The 21,347-nt window shown below is 32.7% G+C and overlaps 1 protein-coding gene across 1 annotated transcript in view; it reads left to right on the top strand.

Moving 5' to 3' along the window:
* The first annotated feature begins 18,369 nt into the window (after positions 1 to 18,369).
* myo (growth/differentiation factor myoglianin) overlaps positions 18,370 to 21,347 on the top strand; it is a 71,688-nt gene continuing 68,710 nt past the window's right edge. Inside the window, exon 1 of the mRNA XM_016071860.4 lies at positions 18,370 to 18,974. Coding sequence (XP_015927346.1) covers positions 18,566 to 18,974 — 409 coding nt within the window. The 5' untranslated portion in view covers positions 18,370 to 18,565. The remainder of the gene's footprint in view (positions 18,975 to 21,347) is intronic.

Below are 21,347 nucleotides of genomic sequence, written 5' to 3'. Positions count from 1 at the left end.
GTTTGGACTTTTTAGAGTTCTGTTTTTTAAAGCTTTTATTATTGTGTTTATGGTTACTTTTTAGAGTTCTTTTTATGAAAGTTTTTATTATTGTGTTTATGGTTACTTTTTAGAGCTCTGCTTTTTAAAGTTTTTATTATTGTGTTCAAGGTTACTTTTTAGAGCTCTGCTTTTTAAAGGTTACTTTTTAGAGTTCTGCTTTTTAAAGTTATGATTACTTTTTAGAGAGTTCTGTTTTTTATAGCTTTTATTATTGTGTTTATGGTTACCTTTTAGAGTTCTGTTTTTTATAGCTTTTATTATTGTGTTTATGATTACTTTTTCGAGTTCTGTTTTTTAAAGTTTTTATTGTTATGTTTATGGCTACTTTTCAGAGTTTTTTTTTAAATTTTTGTTATTGTGTTTATGGGGTTATGTGTCCTTTGTTTTCTCACCGCTCGGCACTTGTGTTTTAAGTTAGATTTAACTGAGATTTTCATCTATAATTAAATTTGTTTTCCTTTTGTATATTTTCATTATTCATTTTCATACATTTGTTTATAGAATAGTTTTGCATTATCTCAGTGTTTCGGCTGCCGCATATATTGAGAGAGAGGTCAATCACACCTGTCATCAAATCTTGATTCGATCATGTGATGAAAATATCGATTACAAAGTAACAACTAATAATCCTTCATTTACACGAAAACATCTTAAGAGTGATATCAGAATACGTGAGAAATATTTGGAAATAAATATATAAATTATTTTTCCACCTTCTTTTTCTTTTATTTTCTTCCCTTTTTATTGCAAGCTTCCTCCAGATATGATAAGCCTTGCTTTTTTTAGGAAAGAAAATCTATACTTAAAAATATGAATTTCTTCCTTTTCGCAATGAGTCAATTAAATGTACAATGAAGGTAGTAGACGCCTACCTAATGTTGTGCGCCTCATCATCTGACTTTCAAAAAAATTAATAATTTTTTTTAAAAATAATTTAAAATGGATACCCAAAGGAGAAGATACGTTAAGGGTTTTTACTTTCCTTACAAGCTTTAAAAATAATAACGATCATTTTTTAATAGCATCATTTGAAAACACATTTTTTTCCAGATTATTCTGTCCAAAATTCAAGTCTATTCGATGAAAATTGAAGAAGCTATCCGTCATTAGAATTATTTATTTATGATAGTGTGAGTATAACATCGAACTTCAAATGTCATTATCTCGAAAACATGTTTTTAAAGTCGGTGATTAAGATTTTCCCAGCTTTCATACATCATGTTTTTTTTTATGTTCAGCTAGATTTTTTTTTGTACCTAATCGTAAAGCTTCCTTTTTTCGATTTAAATTCAATTTTTAATACAATCAAAGGTCAACAAAATTCACATAAATATTACAAGGTTACCAGTTTGTAAATAATTTTTTTCCTCTCTCAAATCAAAGCGAATAACTACCAGTTTATTATTATTATTATTTTAAAAATCTCGTTAGTTGTTTATGATATTGTAAATAATTCCATAAAAAAACTGTATTTAATTTTCTTTCTCACGAAACAAAATTTCTAATATTTTTTCTTAACTTTGCAGATGAAAACAACGCCTTCAGAGCAACTGGTTGAAGCATATACAGCAGAAAGAAATACAAGATAGCACTACTAATGTTCAACTCCGTAGCCTTGTCATTTTGAACCCTATCCGGAAGACAAGGAAACTCCTGGATCAGTACTCACCAGAGGTATTGATTTGCTATGGGAACAAGGAGGACTTTGCGACTCCGTCAGATCTCACGTGCAATAGTCACCATTTGCTACACGGGGAGTCTTTGGCCGGCGGGGATCAAACCCACGAAATGTTGGACATGGACCCAGTGCCCTACCAATCAGTCCACCCCGGCCTCTTGAACACCCACTTAGTCAAGCCACGTCTGTGTCGTGGTTGCCATCAAAAAGTCGTAAACTCGCTTCGCGGGTCGAGTGGCCACCTGCGGTGACCAAACTGCGTCTGTGCTAGCCTCGGTGTGTGAATGGAGCAGTTGATGGAAGAGAAATGGGACGAAATATTGCGATAGAGAGCATCATTGTCCACATACATCATGTTCATGTTTTCAACCGCCGAAAATAACGGACACAGGATAAACCGCGAGACACCATAACAACCAGGTGTCCGGACACTTTTAGCCAGATAGTGTGAATGTCTTTAAGAGTAATTTCCTGTATTTCACTGAGGAGTGTTAATAACCAGTAAAATGGCAATAATAAAAAAAAACGATTGTGAGAGATGACGGATTCTGTAATGTGTAGAAGGCATATTGTGAAATCATGGTAAGTATAAATATTGATATTTTATTCTCTTAAAATTAAAATACCATAGTGGAATTTATAACCACTTCCTGTAAGGGGATAACATTAATGTACAGTTCACATAAAAAAAGTCCCCCTGAATAACTTTTCTTTTAATGATGAGATCTTCACGTTCTAGAACTCAATGTTAATGGTTCGAAGGGATGGCCTCAAATATGCTAATTAATTAGTGCAGACGATATTGTAAATTAGGAGATTCTCGAGACAAAATCGTCTTTTCTGAGAATAAACATAGTTTTTTGCTGTTGATATTTTTGTCCTCCTCAATACAGAGAGTAGCCATCCATCTGGGAAATATTATCCCAATAGCTAGATCGAATAAATGAATTTTACAATGATGTGCAAATACTTTTCGATTCTCTTCAAAAGTTTTCGAGATAGGGCGAAATATGCAAAACGTGAAATTGACATTAAATGGACCGAACTTTGAACCGCTCTCCGAACCAAACTATTGGGATCCTATTTCAGACATTGTTGGACAGAAAGTCGTCAGAAAAGGGTATGTTCATTTGGAGAGAGCAGTATTTGTGTATAATTTCGTAATTTAATTAGCATATTTGTGATTAACCCTCAAACAATTAAGATTGAGTCCCAGAACGCGAAGATCCGATCGTTAGATCAAAAGTTACTCAGTTTAATTCTGTTTTTCCCCGCACTGATAGATTCTATTTTTATTTGCTTCTAAGTGTATTTTTAAATAATTAATTTAAAAAAAAAATTTTTTTTGATTTTTAAAACTTTTTATTATTATATTTTGTTAATTTGTGCTAATATTTACTTCTTTAAGTAAACGTTAGAAAATTGTTCTTACGGGAAGTTTCATTTCCAATGGAAGTTCTTGTAGGAAGTTGCATTTTAATTTTCCAACTTAAAGTTGTGATTGAAAAATGATACAAAATCTAATTCAAATCCAAATGTCACCAAAATATGTTTCTAATTAAAAAAAGTAGCATGAATAAAATTAGTCTAGGCTTCTAATTTATTCGTTTGGGGCCGTTCAAAAAGTACGTACATCCCGAAGGGGGGGGGAGGGGATTTGCTATTATGTACGGTTTTGTACGATGGGGAGGGGGGGAGGTATTATACAAAGTACGTACTTTATAAACATACACCAAATTTAAATTTGACTTTTTCCTACACCCTCCTTAAGTAAATATTTAATTTTATTTAAAACATAATTATTTTAATTTTTATGAAAAAGGGGGGTAGACTAATAAAATGTACGTACTCTAAGGGGGGGGGGAGTAAGACCTTATGTACGGTAATGTACGAAGAGGGGGGAGGGGTTTAAAATTTCTCCATTTTTATGTACGTACTTTTTGAACGGCCCCTTTAATATTTAACAGTGTGTGTAGTGTATCTATTACTATGCAAATACAATTACAATTCACTAGTATATAAGACATGTTAACTCGATTCTATGAAGGGTGCCTTTTCATAGATGAAAGTTGACATTGTTAATTACTCCTCGCCCTACATTGGTGACCCAGACGTGATGTGAACACTCCAGCCATGGCAGAAACGCCCACTACGATTTGAACACTCCTTCTTTGATAGATGGTTCCCATTGAACAGTTGACTTGTTGCTTGTGACTACGGCATTATCCACCTCCTCGTGCTGTTGCTATTCAGTCTCTATCACAAACAACGTACTCATTCGACTACTAAGGGCAACACAGGAGCAATCACGACTGTGAACTTATTACAGCTCTCCCGGCTTCTCACAAAACAGCAATGAATCAACTAGTGGTATCCGTGCATCAAATTCTATCACAGATAAAACTCTGGTGGGGGAGTACTGTAGTGTATTTACCACTACAAAAATACAATTCCCTGGTATATAAAACATATTAACTCGATTCGATGATGGGGTACCTTTTCATAGATGAAGGTTGACTTTATCGATAACTACGAGCCCCACAGTGTGATTCCTTGGTATGAGATTCAATTCCCTTAAAATCTTAAAAAACAACAATTTTACAATGTGCCGCTTTTTAATATTTTTATGCATTTAGTGCTATCTAGTTTTTTTTTAAGTTCAGTAATTGTTTTTAAAAAGTCTAGTGATAATCAAATAAAATAGTTTCGATCACAATCTATTGAAATTTGACGAAAATTGGTACGTTATATTTAAAATTAATCAGTAATGAAAAAAGGGATATTTCGTAAGAAATCGAACTTTTTTATTTAAAAATTATAAGAATAATAATCGTAGGTATATCAACACATTTTACCTAAAAATTTATACTTAGAACAAATCTGAATAAAAGTTTCCAAGCAATCTAAAAGTTGTTTGATGCTACGGAACAAAAAAATAATTTAAAATGATACTAAAAGTTTTCGACAGTTACAAAAAAAGTATACGGTATATTAAAAGAAAATTAATAAATAAGCAACTTTTATAGAAAATAATTGCAATTTATAAAAAAATTATATTGTGCATAAATTGAACTAAATAACTAATAACCACATTTATAAACTACATTAATACTTATCGATTTCAACATAAAAATCGTTGTTTATTACTTCATTCAATTAATTATTAACTATTCAAAGTTATTAATTTTTTTATTAAATTAAAAAAAGTTTTTTGGTGTTGCTTTTTAAAGTAGTAAATTTAAAACAAAATTCTGAAATTTTATAAAATTATTAAGGGGCATGAGGTTGGCTGACGTCATTGATCGAAAATGACGTCACTACATCATTGTGGAGTAGGGAGATGGTATGTATTGGCTTGGTATTGACGCCATTTTGGAAAATTGTTGAAAATTTTGCAATTTGATTTTCTTTTCTTCTATTTAGTAAATTTTTAACCTATTTTATTACAGTGTCAAAATATATAACTACATTAATTTTCAAATGTGTTTATTAGCCTTAATATTCGAAAAAGAAAATGAATTTCGGTAAAAGAAATAGCTGTTCAATTGAAAACAATAGAGCAACTTATTGAATTTTAACAAGACACTGATAGCAACAACAAAAAATAGTAGCAGCACTACCAGCAGAGTTGAGTTTTTGTAAAACCCGATAGGTAATTAATAAAAATACTGGGACTATGAACAGTATTTTGTTTTGTTTCTGTCACAAACGTTTATAATGTATAATGCATGTGACTAAATTAAACTGTGCAAAATAAAAATGCTACATACAATTCGCAATATTTTGTGCTAGTTTTTAGTAAAGTGATAGAAATGAAAACTTAATACTGATATTATGTAAATATTTACAAGAATGAAATGAGTCAAAGCCCACATGAAAATGGAATCTGTAGCCTAATTTAAGTTTCATTAGGACTCACACGTAATGATCTGTATTTTATTTTCTAACAGTCGTTGAACAGCTGATCCAATTTTTTTTGTTTTACGACTACTAATGTTCAATTCCATAACTTTGTAATTTTGAACTCAAACCAGAAGACAAGTGAACTAGGGGATCAAGTAGTGGGAGAAATTTGCCTTCATGGAGGACTTTCTGATGGAACTAACCCGCATTTGCGTTACATGAAGAGGAAAACCACACGAAAAACTCCTACGGTTGGGCTAACGGCAAGAAGACTCTAACCTAATATCTGTCCACGACTGAGGATATTTTACGTCAGCGCTGCGGTCGGTGCAAGTTGAATGCGGAATTCGTATCGACCAGCTATCGCTGGGATTCGAACCAGGTTCACATCATTGGAAAGCGAACGCTCCATCCCCTGAACCGTTATTTCGTCGTTGAACAGCTGACCCAATTTTTGGGTTTACGCCTACTGATGTTCAACTCCGTAGCCTTGTCAGTTTGAACCAAACCAGAAGGCAAGGAAATTCCTGGATCAATACCCCCAGAGGTATTGATTTGTTATTGGAACATGAAAGATTTAACAGGCATCAGTCACCATTTACTACACTGGGAGTCTTCGGCAAGCGGGGATCGAACCACGAACTCTTGGACATGGGCACAGCGCCCTACCAACCAGGTTATCCCGGCCCCACACGTAATAATTTCATTTTCGGTCAATAGCATGAGCCGGCCGCTTTGAAATTTAATCGCTCGTCATGCAACCACCATACTGATCCGCCATGTCTAAATTTTTGGAATGTCATTACGTGTCACAACTATAAACATTTATTTGGGCTTTTATGTGTCATTGTTTGTCTTAGTTGTCACAAAATATCTTGTTCAAAATCCCGACATTGAAAAGTACATTTTTTGTCAATTAAAAGACAAATTATTTTATTTAAATTTGTCATTTTATTGATCAACATTTTTTATATTTATTTATTTAAACTTATTCATATCTCTCTTTACAATCAATATATAATGACTTTAAATAAAACCATAGAATATTCATTTAGAAAGTTCTTTCAAATGGTTTAATGGAGCTCATACGATAGTTAATTATTGAATGCAATAATTTAAGTTATGAAATTGAACTCAAAAATGAATATTTATTTTTTTCAGTAAACACATTTTTTTGACCTTAAAAATATTGTGATAAATGGAATATAATTTTTATATTCATTGACTCAAGAATAAATCTTAAACAAAATATTAACTTTGAATTGAACCACTAAGAATAGAAACTTAAGTAATCCAAATAAGAATAAAAAACTTGCAAACCAAATGAGAAAATAACTGATTTCTGTTATTAACTAGGGTACCTAAAATCAAAGTATTTGTACACTCTGTACGAGAATATACATGATCTTCCAATTACAATGACCTAAATAACTGAAAACAATTACAATTACTTTCGAGATAGTAACGAAGCACTTTCTGTACATTGATAATTGTAAACTGTATCTAAGCCAAACATTATTTTTATTATATATTCTGATATTAATCAACATAAAAAAAAAGAGCTAACATTCGAATGTCTCGGTGAAAGATAATTTCATGACATAAATTCACTTTTTCCTTTCGATTTTTATTTTCTAAACATAACTGTAGGTAACTATTTAATTGAATTTTACTTGGTTACAAGAATAGAAGAGTTTTAAATGTTTGAGTTGTGAGAAAATAATGATTATTCATTTACAATGTCCACAATTTTGCTTTTACTTAAAGTCTGTGTTGATTGTGTGTGTGGCTGGTAAAGTACGTTGCACTTATAGAACCTAAGATACAACATGTGTGCATAATTTTGGTGTTTGACAACATATGTGTTTGACCTGATGCAACAAAGAGATCAAGATAAGAGATAAAGATAAGGAAATTGCAATCTTTAAAATACAGGATATGTTACATTTTACAAGATACAAATACCTCCTGTTTTTTGTACTTTGGGCAATAAATGGTTATTAAAAAAATGTTATTTTAAAATTGTTTGTTTTTAAAAAAAAATATAGTATAGTTTGTCTGAGGTAAGAACTCTCCCCGCTACAAAGTCTGAGGCCGCCTGTTACTATGGAAACAAGAATAGCTTATTTCAGGGAGGGTAGCTTCTCCATAGTTGTGGGGATATTAGTTATGGACAATGTCAACTTTCGTCTATAAAAAGATACCCCATCATAGAATCGAGTTGATATGTCTTATATATACTAGTGAATTGGAATTGTATTTTTGTAGTGGTAGATACGCAACAGTACACTCCCACCAGAATTTTATCTGTGATAGAATTCTATGAACGGGATAACACTAGTTGATTCATTACTGTTTTGGGAGGAACTGGGAGAGCTGTATTAATATCACCGTACTTTTGAGTGCTGATCGTGAGAGCTGTATTCAAAGTTCATGGTCAAAGGTCACCCTTGTGTAGCCATTAGCTGTCGAGTGTATACAGACCGATGATGTGTGTGATCGAGACTGTGTAGCAACGGCGCGAGGAGGTGGAAAATGTCGCAGTCCCAAGTAGCATATTAACTGTTCATTGTGAACCATCCATCGAAGTAGGCGCGTTCAAATCGAAGTGGGAGTTTCTGTCAAGGTTGACGTGTTCACATCACGTTCGAGGGTCACCAATGTGGGGATAGTAGTTATAGACAATGTCAACCTTTATCTATGAAAAGGTACCCCAACATAGAATCGAGTTAACATGTCATATATATTAGTGAATTGGAATTGTATTTTTGTAGTGGTAGATACACTACAGAGGGTAGCTTCTCTTTACTCTAGGGCTAACACAATAGACCGGAGAAAAAGATTATCGAACCAGACTCAAAACTTTTCCAAAAAAGTGATCCCGCATCTCTATTTGAAATAATTATATCTCGTTACCATAGTTACAGCCATGGGTTCAGAGGAATGACTAGGGGAGTTCTTACTTTAGACAAACTTCACAGAGGAAAACATTTGTGCATCTATGTGTTGTGTCCTTAGACTTCAAATTTGGCAAAAATTTTCGAAGTGAAAGATTAAGAAGGGAAGGGTATCCTGAAGTACAACAGGTTTCAACATAGATGCCAAAACTGTGAACTTGCCGGGATTTTGGCCGTATCGGCATACTGGCTTGTGGGGATTTTGGATGCCGGAATCGTTTGAAGAAACCTAAATTTTGTGTGTGTTTACCTCCTGACTGATTCTAATAGCTCTAGGATACCCCTGTAAGATTTTCTAAATGCATAATATATTTTTAAATAGCTTTTGCCACCAGAGGTCCTCGCAGTCTTTATTTCCACTTTCCGCTTTCTCTGATTTTTGTTTGTAGCTCAAATTATTACCTAATTTGTATATTTAAAGCCCCACACAAATTTTCGTTGCTCACGAAATTATTACCTAATTTGTATTTGTCAAGTATCAATTCTCTTTCGTCCCCAGTTTGAAAATAAGAAGTCCCGCAGTAGACTGTTAAGACACGGTTCCCAGCAGATCACCGAAGTTAAGCATCGCTGGCTACGGTCGGTGTGAGTAGGATCAGCCTGCGTAGGGACCGAGGGTGTGCGGTATGGGTCCTCGTTAAGCTGTTCTACCGTAAAGTGCTCGACTTCGCTTGCAGGTCGTCGGGCTACCGAAGCGGGGGTGCCATCACCTCTACAGAGGATCAAAATTGTGATGGCATGTCTCCGGATCATCTTCAGGGATGTTTCCAAGACCGTCGCAAATAGCCCATTGTGTAGCTCTAGGGCGACGTAAATGAACAACAACAACAAAATAAGAAACATGTTTGAATATTACTATTTTTATGAGTGAGAATAAGCAATTTTACCTAGTGCAATGACAGTGAAGATAGTTAAAGGATTCACCTGTTTTGGAAGACAAAAAATCAACTTTCCTTTCTTCACAGTTTAAAAAAAAAAAAAAAATAGGTGTCTAAGGGCGAGACGTTTTTACGCTACACTTTCGCATACGTGTTTATGTTCAAGGCGACGCCGTTATGTAACACTCTCTGTTCTTTCGATGAAAATATGGACGTGCTACATGAAAGGATTCTCTAATAATTCTGTACTTTCTCACCCATAGAGTGGTACGAATGGAATATCACACTATTCAGTCCAAAATTGTAACGAGCGCTACACGCGTGACTGAATGCAGTTCTTTAAAAGCACTTATTGTTTACTTTTTAAAAGTGAGTGCATCTTAGTTAAGGATATTCTTTTGATGAATTGAGTAACAATTCGCTACAATTTGTCACAATTGAGTAACTTTAATTCAAAAGCTACAATCAATTGAGTGAGTTTTTTTTTATCGAATGAAAAAAAATTTTAATAAATTTTAAATTTTTAAGTTTTACAAACTTTTTAAGAGTCCAGACTAAAATTGGAATAATTTTTGAAATATTATGAGAAAAATTTATCACAAATGGTAGTAAGTGACTCAAATTTTTCGCTTTCCGTTTTATTGATATTTTGTGTCATTTTGATAGCTTGCTTATAGAAAAAAAACTGAATCTAATAGTCATAAATAACTGTTATAGTTACATAACATATTATTTGCTAAACCTTGTTGTGACTAATAGAGATTGTACAAAACAGCCTTCAGAAGAGAGAACGGCGAAAACGATTGATTTAATTTGGTTTCGCTTGCATTTGGTTCCGTCATACTCAGAGTTTATTAAAGATAATTAATGACTAAAAAACTCGTCATTATGTTGTTATATCAAACCCATTGTTATATCAAACCCATAGTTGTTATTTCAAAGGCATCACTGGCTGCGGTCAGTAAGCGAGTGGGTGACCACTTTGATCAGCCTGCGTAGGGAGTGACGGTGCGAGGTATCAGTCATCGTTAAACTGTTCTACCGTAAAGTGCTCGAATCCGCTGGCCGGCCGTCTGGCTACCAAAGCAGGGGGGCCATCATCCTCTCTGCAGAGGATCAAAATTGCGAAGGCATGTCTTCGGATCATCCTTAGGGATCGTCGCCAATAGCCCATTGTGTCTTAACAGCCTACCCAGATCGTCGCCAATAGCCCATTGCGCAGCTCTAGCGTAAATAAAGTACCAACACACGTCATTGCAAAACGGCATTTAAAAAATGGTGTTGACATTCACTGAAACACACAAAAAAGAGACAGATATTCTTATTTAATTTACAAAACATCTTGTAAAATTTATCCACTAAAGTGGATCGCGTTAAACGTCAATATCGAGCAAATTTGCATCCTATTTAATATGATACAAAACTTAATCATATTTTCATCCCGCAAATTAAAATTCATATTAAATTGATACGTGATTCAATTAATACCATATTTAGGTTATTTAGGTTTTTATTATTACGGACCCTATTAATGCATGCAACCTTAACGTCGTACATAAATTATATGCAATAATAAGGTTGTAAACACCAGAGTTGAGGCTTTTGACGTCTTAATTTGGATTTAGAGGTTTGTCTTAACCCAGCAATCAAATACTGTTTTAAGCTGCCTAACAGCGCCTAAAAGTGTCGAAAAGTGTAGTGCATGGCCGAAAATCTTTATTTGAAAAATAAATAAAAAAAAACTTTACTTCTACTACACTTTTAAAACACTAAACTATTCACTTGTAACACATAAAAAGCAAGATACTTACTGCACCTTTAGTAATATTTAATTTTAAATATTCGTTCAATATTAGTTCAATTTTAAAATTTTATCAATAAAATATGAAATTGATTAGCAAATAAATACATTGCATAAACTGAAGTAATGTTAAAAATAAAACTTTGCACTTTCATAATAGTTTTCAATAATTAAAACCAAAGCAGTTTTGTTGTTTAATGATGTTAAATAATGTTTCTTAAACAAGATTGCCAGTTAAATACAAGCGTTATAATTTTACCGCTCCGTGTATATTGCAAATCAGTGTATATTGCAAATCAGTGTATATTGCAAATATTTATTATACCGAGTAAACTCGGGAGTGTCAGTACGTTTTGTTTTATCACGTTTTTACTCGGCCGGAAGAAGAAAAAAAATCTGCTGTGATTGGTGTTACAAGTTTTGCTGTTGCATTGTGGGACTGCTTTGTACAATTGTAATATACGATGGTTGCTGAATTTACATTTAAAAAAAAATGACGTGTCACTTCACTGTCGTTTAGAAAGTATTACTTTGTGTTGTTCCTTGTTTAAAAAATATACAATGACTAATATTTGAGTTTTTTCATTTTCCCGAGAAAACTCGAGATAGTAAACTGATTGTAAATTAATAATCTTGCACATAAAAAAAATTAAAATTTCAACTTAAAACTTGTGTATTATGTTTTGTTTTAGTTCATTGCATTTATTAGTGAAATAAAAAAATATGTTAAGTTTTTGCAATTTTTTTTCAAAAAAATTATTAAGGGAAGTGGTTAATAACCTTAAAGATTTTCTTTTCAACATTGTTCTCGTAAAAATACTATGTCCAGTTTCGGACACTTTGAAGCAGCAGGATTGAGACCAACTATTTTTAATTGAATTCTCTCTTAATAAGTGAATTTAAAAAAATGAACTCACTTTTCATATTAATTTAATTAATGCATTATCAATTTTGCATTGCAGTTAATTGCTAATCTCAGAATCTTTTTATGTTGCTTGAAAGAAACTTCTAAAAAATCTATCAAAGTCGATAGGTAGTTGACAAAAGGGTTTAGGCAGCTTGATAAACAAATGATTTTACCCTTATGATCAACATTCTGCAAGCACTGGCTACAACATATTGTGGTTTATATTAAAATTATTGCGGATGCATTAATTTTTTTCCACTTGCAATAATTTGGGTCTGATTTTTGAATTTGTCTCTTTTACAATAAGTTCAGTGGGGGCCGGGATAGTCTGGTTGGTGGGGTACTGGGCCCATGTCCAAGAGCTCGTGGGTTCGATCCCCGACCTCCAAAGACTCCCCGTGTAGTAAATGGTGACTGATGCACGTTAAATCTGTCGAGTCGCAAGGTCCTCCAAGCTGCCTTAAAAAAATCAATACCTCTGGTCAAGGAGTCTCCTTGTCTTCTGGATTGGTTCAAAATGACAAGGCTGCAGAGTTGAACATTAGTAGTCGTAAACCCAAAATTGGTTCGGTTGTTCAACGATGGATATAAAAAAAAAATAAGTTCAATGGGAGTCGCGATGGCTCAGGGGAAAGAGCGAATGCCTTCCAATGAGATGAACCGGGTTTGAATCCCGGCGATGGCTGGTGGTTAGAGTCCTTTTACCGTCAAGCTGACCTTGGAAGGTTCTCGTAGTCTTCCTCTCCATGTAACGCAAATTTTGGTTAGTTCCATCAAAAAGTCCTCCGCGAAGGCCAATTTCTTCCACTACTTGATCCAGGAGTTCCCTTGTCTTCTGGATTGGGTTCAAAATGACAAGACTACGCAGTTGAACATTAGTAGTCATAAACCCAAAAATTGGGTCGGTTGTTCAATGACGGTTATGAAATTTAAAAAAAAAAGTTATGTGGATTAAAGAAATTTAAGAATATTTTTCTTTCTCAATTATTTTAAGGGTAACTTTTGTTTAATCTGGTTTTGAATTTGTTTCTTTTACAGAGCTTTTAGTCTGATCTTAGTTTGAGTTGTTTCGTGTTTATTAGTCTTAGACACAAAATTTTGTTCTTTCCAAAAATTCATTGCAATTTTTTTTTATTTGCGAAATAGATAACAAAATATTGTAAATACTTTAATAAAAATTTGTATTGTTGTTGTTTTATTTACGTCGCACTAGAGCTGCACAATGGGCTATTGGCGACGGTCTGGGAAACATCCCTGAGGATAATTCGAAGACATGCCATCACAATTTTGATCCCCTGCGGAGGGGATGGCACCCCCGCTTCGGTAGCCCGACGACCTGCACGCGAAGTCGAGCACTTTACGGTAGAACAATTTAACGAGGACCAATACCGCACACACTCTGTCCCTACGCAGGCTGATCCAAGTGGTCACCCACCCGCACACTGACCGCAGACAGTGATGCTGGACTTCGGTGATCTGCTGGGAACCATGTCTTAGCGATCAGTCCACTGCGGGACCTCTATGGGTAAGAAAGTACAGAATTATTAGAGAATTCTTTCATTACAATCTATAAATGTTCTTAGCCTATTAATTATTAAAAATTAAAGGACAAAGTAATTAACTAAATAAATAGTTCTTTTCCCCGAAAAATGTATCTTGAAAGTTAGTTGCATATGTATAGATTGAAATGTATATAAAACTAACTTTTTACAAGCTGCATAATTTCAGTATTTTAAAATACAAAGTTAGCCTAAAATATTGTAGCATTTGGGTACTTCAAGAAGAAGAACATCACAATACGCGAAGCAAAAAGCTAAGTTTTCCCACATAAGTTAGAATGTTAATGAATGTGAAGTTGATTAAATATAGCGTCCTATCTAACATCGAATTTGTTGAAATATAATTATTTCTAGTCTACGTCTTTTTCTTTATTTAGATTTATTATTTGTTTATGTATTTTATTGTAACCGTGATATATTTTCGTTTTGTGTACCCGGCAACTTAGATGCATAATCAGTTTGTTTATGTTCTACAATTCTACAGGGCAGCATGCCTGTCTTTGTGTTAAGTAAGAAATATATCATGAAAGAATTGAAATCTTTGCGAAAAAAATCTTTGTGCAAGAATGTAGAACGTGTCACTTAAGAGAATTGATACTTGACAGGCTTGGCTTACTCGAAATTGAATCGAGAGAACAAGTTGCAAGCGTAAACAAATGTCACGTTTCAGGAACCAATCAGGATCGATATACCCACACTACGTCACTTGCACGAATCCCATTAAGAAAAGCAATTCCCATGGGTTTGCGAACTTAGGGGTCGGGATCCATAGGGTCATTAGTTTAGATATTTCGGCGCATTTCCTTTGCAATCCAAAAGTTGTTTAGAAATGACACATATTTAAAGGATCATACACTGTTAAAAATTTCAAGAAAAAAAATGGTTAAATAACAATTTATTTAATTACTTTTTAATCATATTCAAGCATACGTACATAAGATGGTATTCAAACTGTTACTTGTGAGAAAAACCGTTTATTCACTGCTTTCACCTAATAGGGTTAAACAATCAGAATTTTATCGCTTCATTCCAGATGCATACAGATTACTGTCAATTTCATGAACGGGGGTTCGAGTCCCATTATTGACACCACTCTTCCATTTCCTACAACCCACGAAGAATTTTCAGCACTCCCTAATTTGTGACTCTAGGAATACGATACTCTCAGTAACATCAGAAAGCTGCTAAACAATATCCAGTTAAGTTCCTTTTTTACGGTTTTGAAACCATGCTTTTCGTAAATGGTTAAATGAACCTTTTAGGCGTTATAATTATACCACTTGTAAACGGTCAACAAAACGTAAAAGTAAAAAATGTTCCTTACCGTAAACTTTATGGATAGGCTGTCAGTTAATTTACCATAATTTTAGAAAAAAATTCTAACAGTGTAACCAGAATTAGGGTTTCTTAAAGTAGCTGTGAAGAGCACACTGTCTCTACATGTCAAAAACTGTCTAAAAGTGCAAAAGAATCTGATCAATGAGCATTAAAGAGCCTAAAATTCTGAAAATAGTCGACTCACTCGAAACTCCAAATGTAGGCTCATTGCATATAAAAAAATCAATTATAATTTTACTAATAATTAATCTAAAATATTAACTAGAATGAGATTTGACATTCATTTCAGTAGTTGTAGAATTGTTGTAATATTTAGAACAAAAACAATTATTTCTTTTTCAAGCAGTGTTAATTTTCTTCTCTATATTTTTTTGCTTGTTATAGTTTTTATTCTTTCCTTAACAGTTTCAGTTTTTCACATAAAACTACAGAGCAAGGTTCCATTTTGGGCAGTTTAATAATTATTTTTTGCTGAAAGTATATAATTCAAAAACATGCACCCACAATTCATAGATAATTATTATCATCCATATTATTAAGAAATAGGCTGTCAATTTTATGTAGTTTATTACTAATTCTTCAATACTTCATTATTTTTTTAAATAGGCCGAAGAATTTTTTGCAAGATAATAAAAATATTATTTTACCATTGTTTCCAAAACCTTTGTCTTTCTTATTAGGTTCTACCATCAATAAAACTAATGCATTTCTAAATTTTAATTTCAGCAAACTCGTTGTGTATTTGTACCTGGTCTGGGGTATCAAACCATCTGTCGTTTAAATATTATTTCAATCTATTAAAAAGAATTATGATTTTAAGATGAAAAAAAAGGTTTGTACCCATATCAAAGAGTTTAGAAACTAAAACAACTGAATAAACGACTTTCAGATGAATAAAAAAGGTTTGTACCCATATCAAAGAGTTTAGAAACTAAAACAACTGAATAAACGACTTTCAGATGAATAAAAAAGGTTTGTACCCATATCAAAGAGTTTAGAAACTAAAACAACTGAATAAACGACTTTCAGATGAATAAAAAAAGGTTTGTACCCATATCAAAGAGTTTAGAAACTAAAACAACTGAATAAACGACTTTCAGATGAATAAAAAAGGTTTGTACCCATATCAAAGAGTTTAGAAACTAAAACAACTGAATAAACGACTTTCAGATGAATAAAAAAGGTTTGTACCCATATCAAAGAGTTTAGAAACTAAAACAACTGAATAAACGACTTTCAGATGAATAAAAAAGGTTTGTACCCATATCAAAGAGTTTAGAAACTAAAACAACTGAATAAACGACTTTCAGATGAATAAAAAAGGTTTGTACCCATATCAAAGAGTTTAGAAACTAAAACAACTGAATAAACGACTTTCAGATGAATAAAAAAGGTTTGTACCCATATCAAAGAGTTTAGAAACTAAAACAACTGAATAAACGACTTTCAGATGAATAAAAAAGGTTTGTACCCATATCAAAGAGTTTAGAAACTAAAACAACTGAATAAACGACTTTCAGATGAATAAAAAAGGTTTGTACCCATATCAAAGAGTTTAGAAACTAAAACAACTGAATAAACGACTTTCAGATGAATAAAAAAGGTTTGTACCCATATCAAAGAGTTTAGAAAACTAAAAGAACTGAATAAACGGCTTTCGGACGATAATTATAATTCCTTTTTGCTTTTTCATTTGAATTTTAAGAAAGCGTCTTTAAAATAGTATAAATGATCACTGCTTTTAAAGATATCTAGCATTGCTAGAAATTCTATTATTCTTTGTAAGAGCTACTTTATTCATTCTCCTAAATATTTAAAATTGAATTTCAAAAAAATAGAGAAAGAATATTATTTTTTAAACTACACTACCCTATCATAATGAAAGAAACGCTTTAAGTTTTTTGACTTTTTTCTAAATTTCTCTAGCAATACTCAAAGGATTATTTTATAACTTTATAGATGTTTAGTTTATGCTATTTTTCAGCAAAGGTTTAAAGCTTTCAGAGGTTTGGGAGACCGACACTAAATTACTAAAGAAAACAAATCTTTTTGAACACCCTATGCTAGAAAATCAAGCAATAAGTTTGTAACTTGTATCGATTACTTTAGTTGTTATTTTTAATAACCGCATAAATTTTAATGTCACCATAGTGTCACTTTTACTGCAAAATATAATTATTAGGAGCTTAAGGTGATTCTACCACTTGCTTATTACGAGAGCACTCATTTGAAATAAATGGCTTTGAAAGAAATTTGAAATAAAAGAACATTTTAATAACTTCTGATCAAATGGTCATATTTTAATTCTACTCTAACTCTTAAGGGTTTGAGAGCCTACTATTAAATAGGCTATTTAAATAGCGAGGGCAATATTTAAAGTTACGAAATCTAACAGGGGGGGGGGGGTACTTATTCTTAAACCAAACTTTTTCCACGGATTCGAATTCTTGTTCTTCAAAAGGTAGGGTGCTGTAATCAGCAAAATAGGGTCCCAATAGTTTGGTCAGGTAAGCATTCAGAAGTTTGAACCCCTTAATGTTATTTGTAATTTTTACGTATTTCTCCATCTCAAAGAAGTCATTTTTTTTTTAAATTTTGATTTCTCAAGAGCTATGGACCAATTCTCTTCCAAATTTTGTCACATTAAATTGATTAAAATGGTGTGGTGACTTTTTGAAGGAAGCGCTTGTGCATTTGCACTACGAGTATAAAGACGAAAACCTCTCACCATCAGCACAATTAACACCAATTCATGATCTGTTTGCAACAGTGGATACTTTGTGTCAAATCTGTGAATTATCGAAGAACATTACAAAAAAAATTTTTTTTCCGTATCCATACTTATTTTTGCACCCTATTTTCCGTTTCTTTTTGTTGTTGTCATGGGCAATAAAATATGTTTTTGACGTAGCTTGTTCCCAAATATCCTATACGGTCAAAAAAAAAAAAAAAAAAAAAATGGTATTACTCTGAAATTTTTTTTTCTTCCAATTTTTAGTTCATTTTCAAAAGAAATTGGTTAATACAAATATTGTTTCAAAAAATCTTTTTTTTTACTATATTGAAGGGGTAGGGGAGCTATTTTTAAGAAGTGAAATTTATAGAATGCCCCGGGAGTGATAATTTCGAAATTTTTATTCTATTCCCGTGAAAAGTTATTGAGAGATTTTCGCGGGAAAGCAATAAAGGCGAGAGAGAGGTGGGATTCGTAGGTGTAATCGCTAAGCAACGCGAGTGTCCTCTGCCAATCAGGGGATTTGTGGGCGTGTCTTTCTCTTACTAGTAACAAATTCCCTATAAAAACGGTAGAGTGTGTGTCCGCATTTCTCTAACAAACTTCATCACCCGTTACACCGCACCAGCTGATAAAAATAAAATAAAAAAATAATAATAATCTCTTCTTTTTTTTTCTTTCTTTCTTTTTTTATTGCTTCCCTCTCTCACCCTTATCAAAAATCTTCTCCCTTTTTTTTCTCCCCTCATTAAGAATCTGGTGTTCAAGATGAGTGCCTCCTTTTGGATTATTCAGTGGCTACTGTTGTTCTCCCACGTGTTGTTCTTCTTCAGTGGCGGCGTATCCGGCAACACACTGCAGCATGTGAGCAGCGATGAAGAGGCTGAGCAGCTGCTGTCCGAAGATTTCGCCAACTGCAGCCGGTGTGGGGATAAGCAGGAGCGGAAGGCGATTCGGCTCGAGGCCATTAAGAGCCAGATTCTGAGCCAGTTGGGGATGACGGAAGCTCCCAATGTCACTCTCAAGAATCTCCCCCACATACCGCCTTTAGACAACCTGTTGGATCACTACAGTATGCAGGCAGATTCACCGGCTGCCTTTGTACCCGGCCCGGAATATGGGGAGGATGAAGATTTCTACATTGCAGCCGAAAAAGTCCTCACTTTCTCCAAACCACGTGAGTAGATCCTTCCTTATTTCCATTCATTAAAATCCTAAACTTTTTATTGCTGGATATTCTGAGGAACAAAACATTTTATTCTGCGAAAAGATATTTTAAGAATTGCAGACGATTTCTTTTCATATTCGTTGCTCTGCTGAAAAAGAATTTTTTAGAACTGCAAGAGCTTTTCTTTCATAATGAATTCTCTGCTGAGCCAGAATATTATAAGAATCGCAGATGATTTCCTTTCATTTTCGATGCTCTGCTAAAAAAGAATTTTTTAGAACTGCAAGAGATTTTCTTCTATATTAAATTATCTGCTGAAAAAGGATATTTTAAGAATGACAGACGATTTCATGTGCATACTATTATTCATTTCTTGTGAGCTTTTAAAATACAACAAAACTGCCGGGTCTATGATAAGAGATAGCAAAGGTGACAATTGCACAAGGACCACATGTGATTAACAAAAACAAAGCATGTCTTAATTATTTATTAGGAATTCGGAAAACTTAAATTTTTGATGAGTTTAAAACATTAATTTTTATCATAATTATTATTTTTTTTAATTTTGGTAGGTTTTCTCTCTAAGATAAGATCTTTCTTTTTAAAGAAATGCAAAATTAATTTCCACCTCTCTTTCGCAAGGTCTTATTTATCAATGAATGCAGCAGAATGTATGTAAACAGATCAGCACTATTTTCGGACATTAAGCGAAAATTGCAGATAAAATAAAGGTTAGGCTATTACGACTTCCTAAAAATGACCTTATTAAAGTATTAAGTAACTTTTAAAATAAAATTTTTAGCTGTTAATTTAGTGACAAACACATAGTAGAACTTCAACAAAATAAAAAATATATCATGTAATTAAGCTTTATTTCTCTTTTTGTATCAAAATACCTTGTAATCAAAATGCTAATTATTTTTAGGGAATTATATACTTTTTAAAGTGGCACAATGAGGTTCAAACAGTTTTAGAGCAAAATGAATGCCAGTTGTTAAATAGAAAATAAGATAAAAATGATAAGAAATATTAAAAAATAATAAAATAATGCTCAAACCTGTATTTAAAATAGACTTGTCTTTTGAGACACCCTATAGTTCGTTTATTTAGAATATATTCAATTTCTATTAAAAAATGCAAAAAGAAAGGTCCTTGACATACATGTAAATGAGGCATCTACCGTATAAAAACGTAAAGCTCTGATGCTTTATAACACTATTTTTTTCCCTCTGAAATTCTTCTTTGTTTTTCTTTCTAAATAATTTATTTTTAGTTTTATTTTCTTAACGATTTTTATTCCTTTCCGCCTTTGATTGGACATAAAAAGGAATCAGTAAAAAATGCATTTTTTCTTTTTTATGTAGTTGTTCATGTTCGTTGCATTGGTCATTATTAACGTTTATCTTAAACATCATTCCAAAAATGTGCGGGAAATTTAGTATTATAATTACTTTTTATTTCAAAAATATTAATGAAAATAATAAAAGCTTTCTGAAAAAATAGTTTATGACACAATTTTAGAAATTACGTTTTTAAAACAGTATTTAGCTGCCTTTGGTTCGTCGTTCACCGACTCCTGTTACGAAATAACTGATAATGTCTGCGAAATTTTTACCGTCACCCCACCCAGTTCTTATAATCAATATTTTATGCTTTCTTTTTACATTTGCATCTTAAATTTGACTTCTTGGTGTCGCTTTCACAAATGTACACTAGAATTTTCAAGAAAATGATTTTCGAAAGCAAAGTTTGTTTTATCAGTTTTCTGAAATTATATTTCAGATTTATAGCGTTGACAATGGAAAGAAAATAGTTGCCACTTTACTCAAATTCTATTGTGGAGCGTTGATTTTTCAATTGCACAGCCGTACTAACAGAATGTAACTGAATTCAGGTGCACAGAAAAGAACAATGCGGGACATCTAAGTCGGAGTTGTGTATTCGATTGGTAAAATATTCGATTCCGATTTATTCTTCACAGCTCAATTCCGACGCCGAATTATACTGACGAATCATAAGATTATCATTAATTCAAAAAAAAAAATATAAATAAATAAAGCATGTCCAACTATAAAGCAAATTTAAAGGTCACTGCCGGTTACTAAATCTCTAAATATAAAAAATACCAATTTACAAAATTATCTGACAATCGCCATCCAATTGCTATTTTTTTTTAATTAAAATGCACCCCAATTGTATATTATTATTATTAATAATAATAATAAATAAGGCACATTATTCTGAAAATTGTTTTATTTCATGCTTGTGTTTTAAAATGTTTATTATTCATTTTAGAAATTAACCTAATAGCGTTTGCCACATTTCAAGAAATGCTTCATAAGAAGCTCCTTGTATAAATAATGCTAACAATTTTCTTCATTG

This window comes from Parasteatoda tepidariorum, chromosome 10 (genome assembly GCF_982258835.1).
Source record: "Parasteatoda tepidariorum strain Cologne lab strain chromosome 10, Ptep-v5.0, whole genome shotgun sequence".
Classification (NCBI taxonomy): Eukaryota; Metazoa; Arthropoda; class Arachnida; order Araneae; family Theridiidae; genus Parasteatoda; species Parasteatoda tepidariorum.
This window is presented reverse-complemented; position numbering and strand designations above follow the sequence as displayed.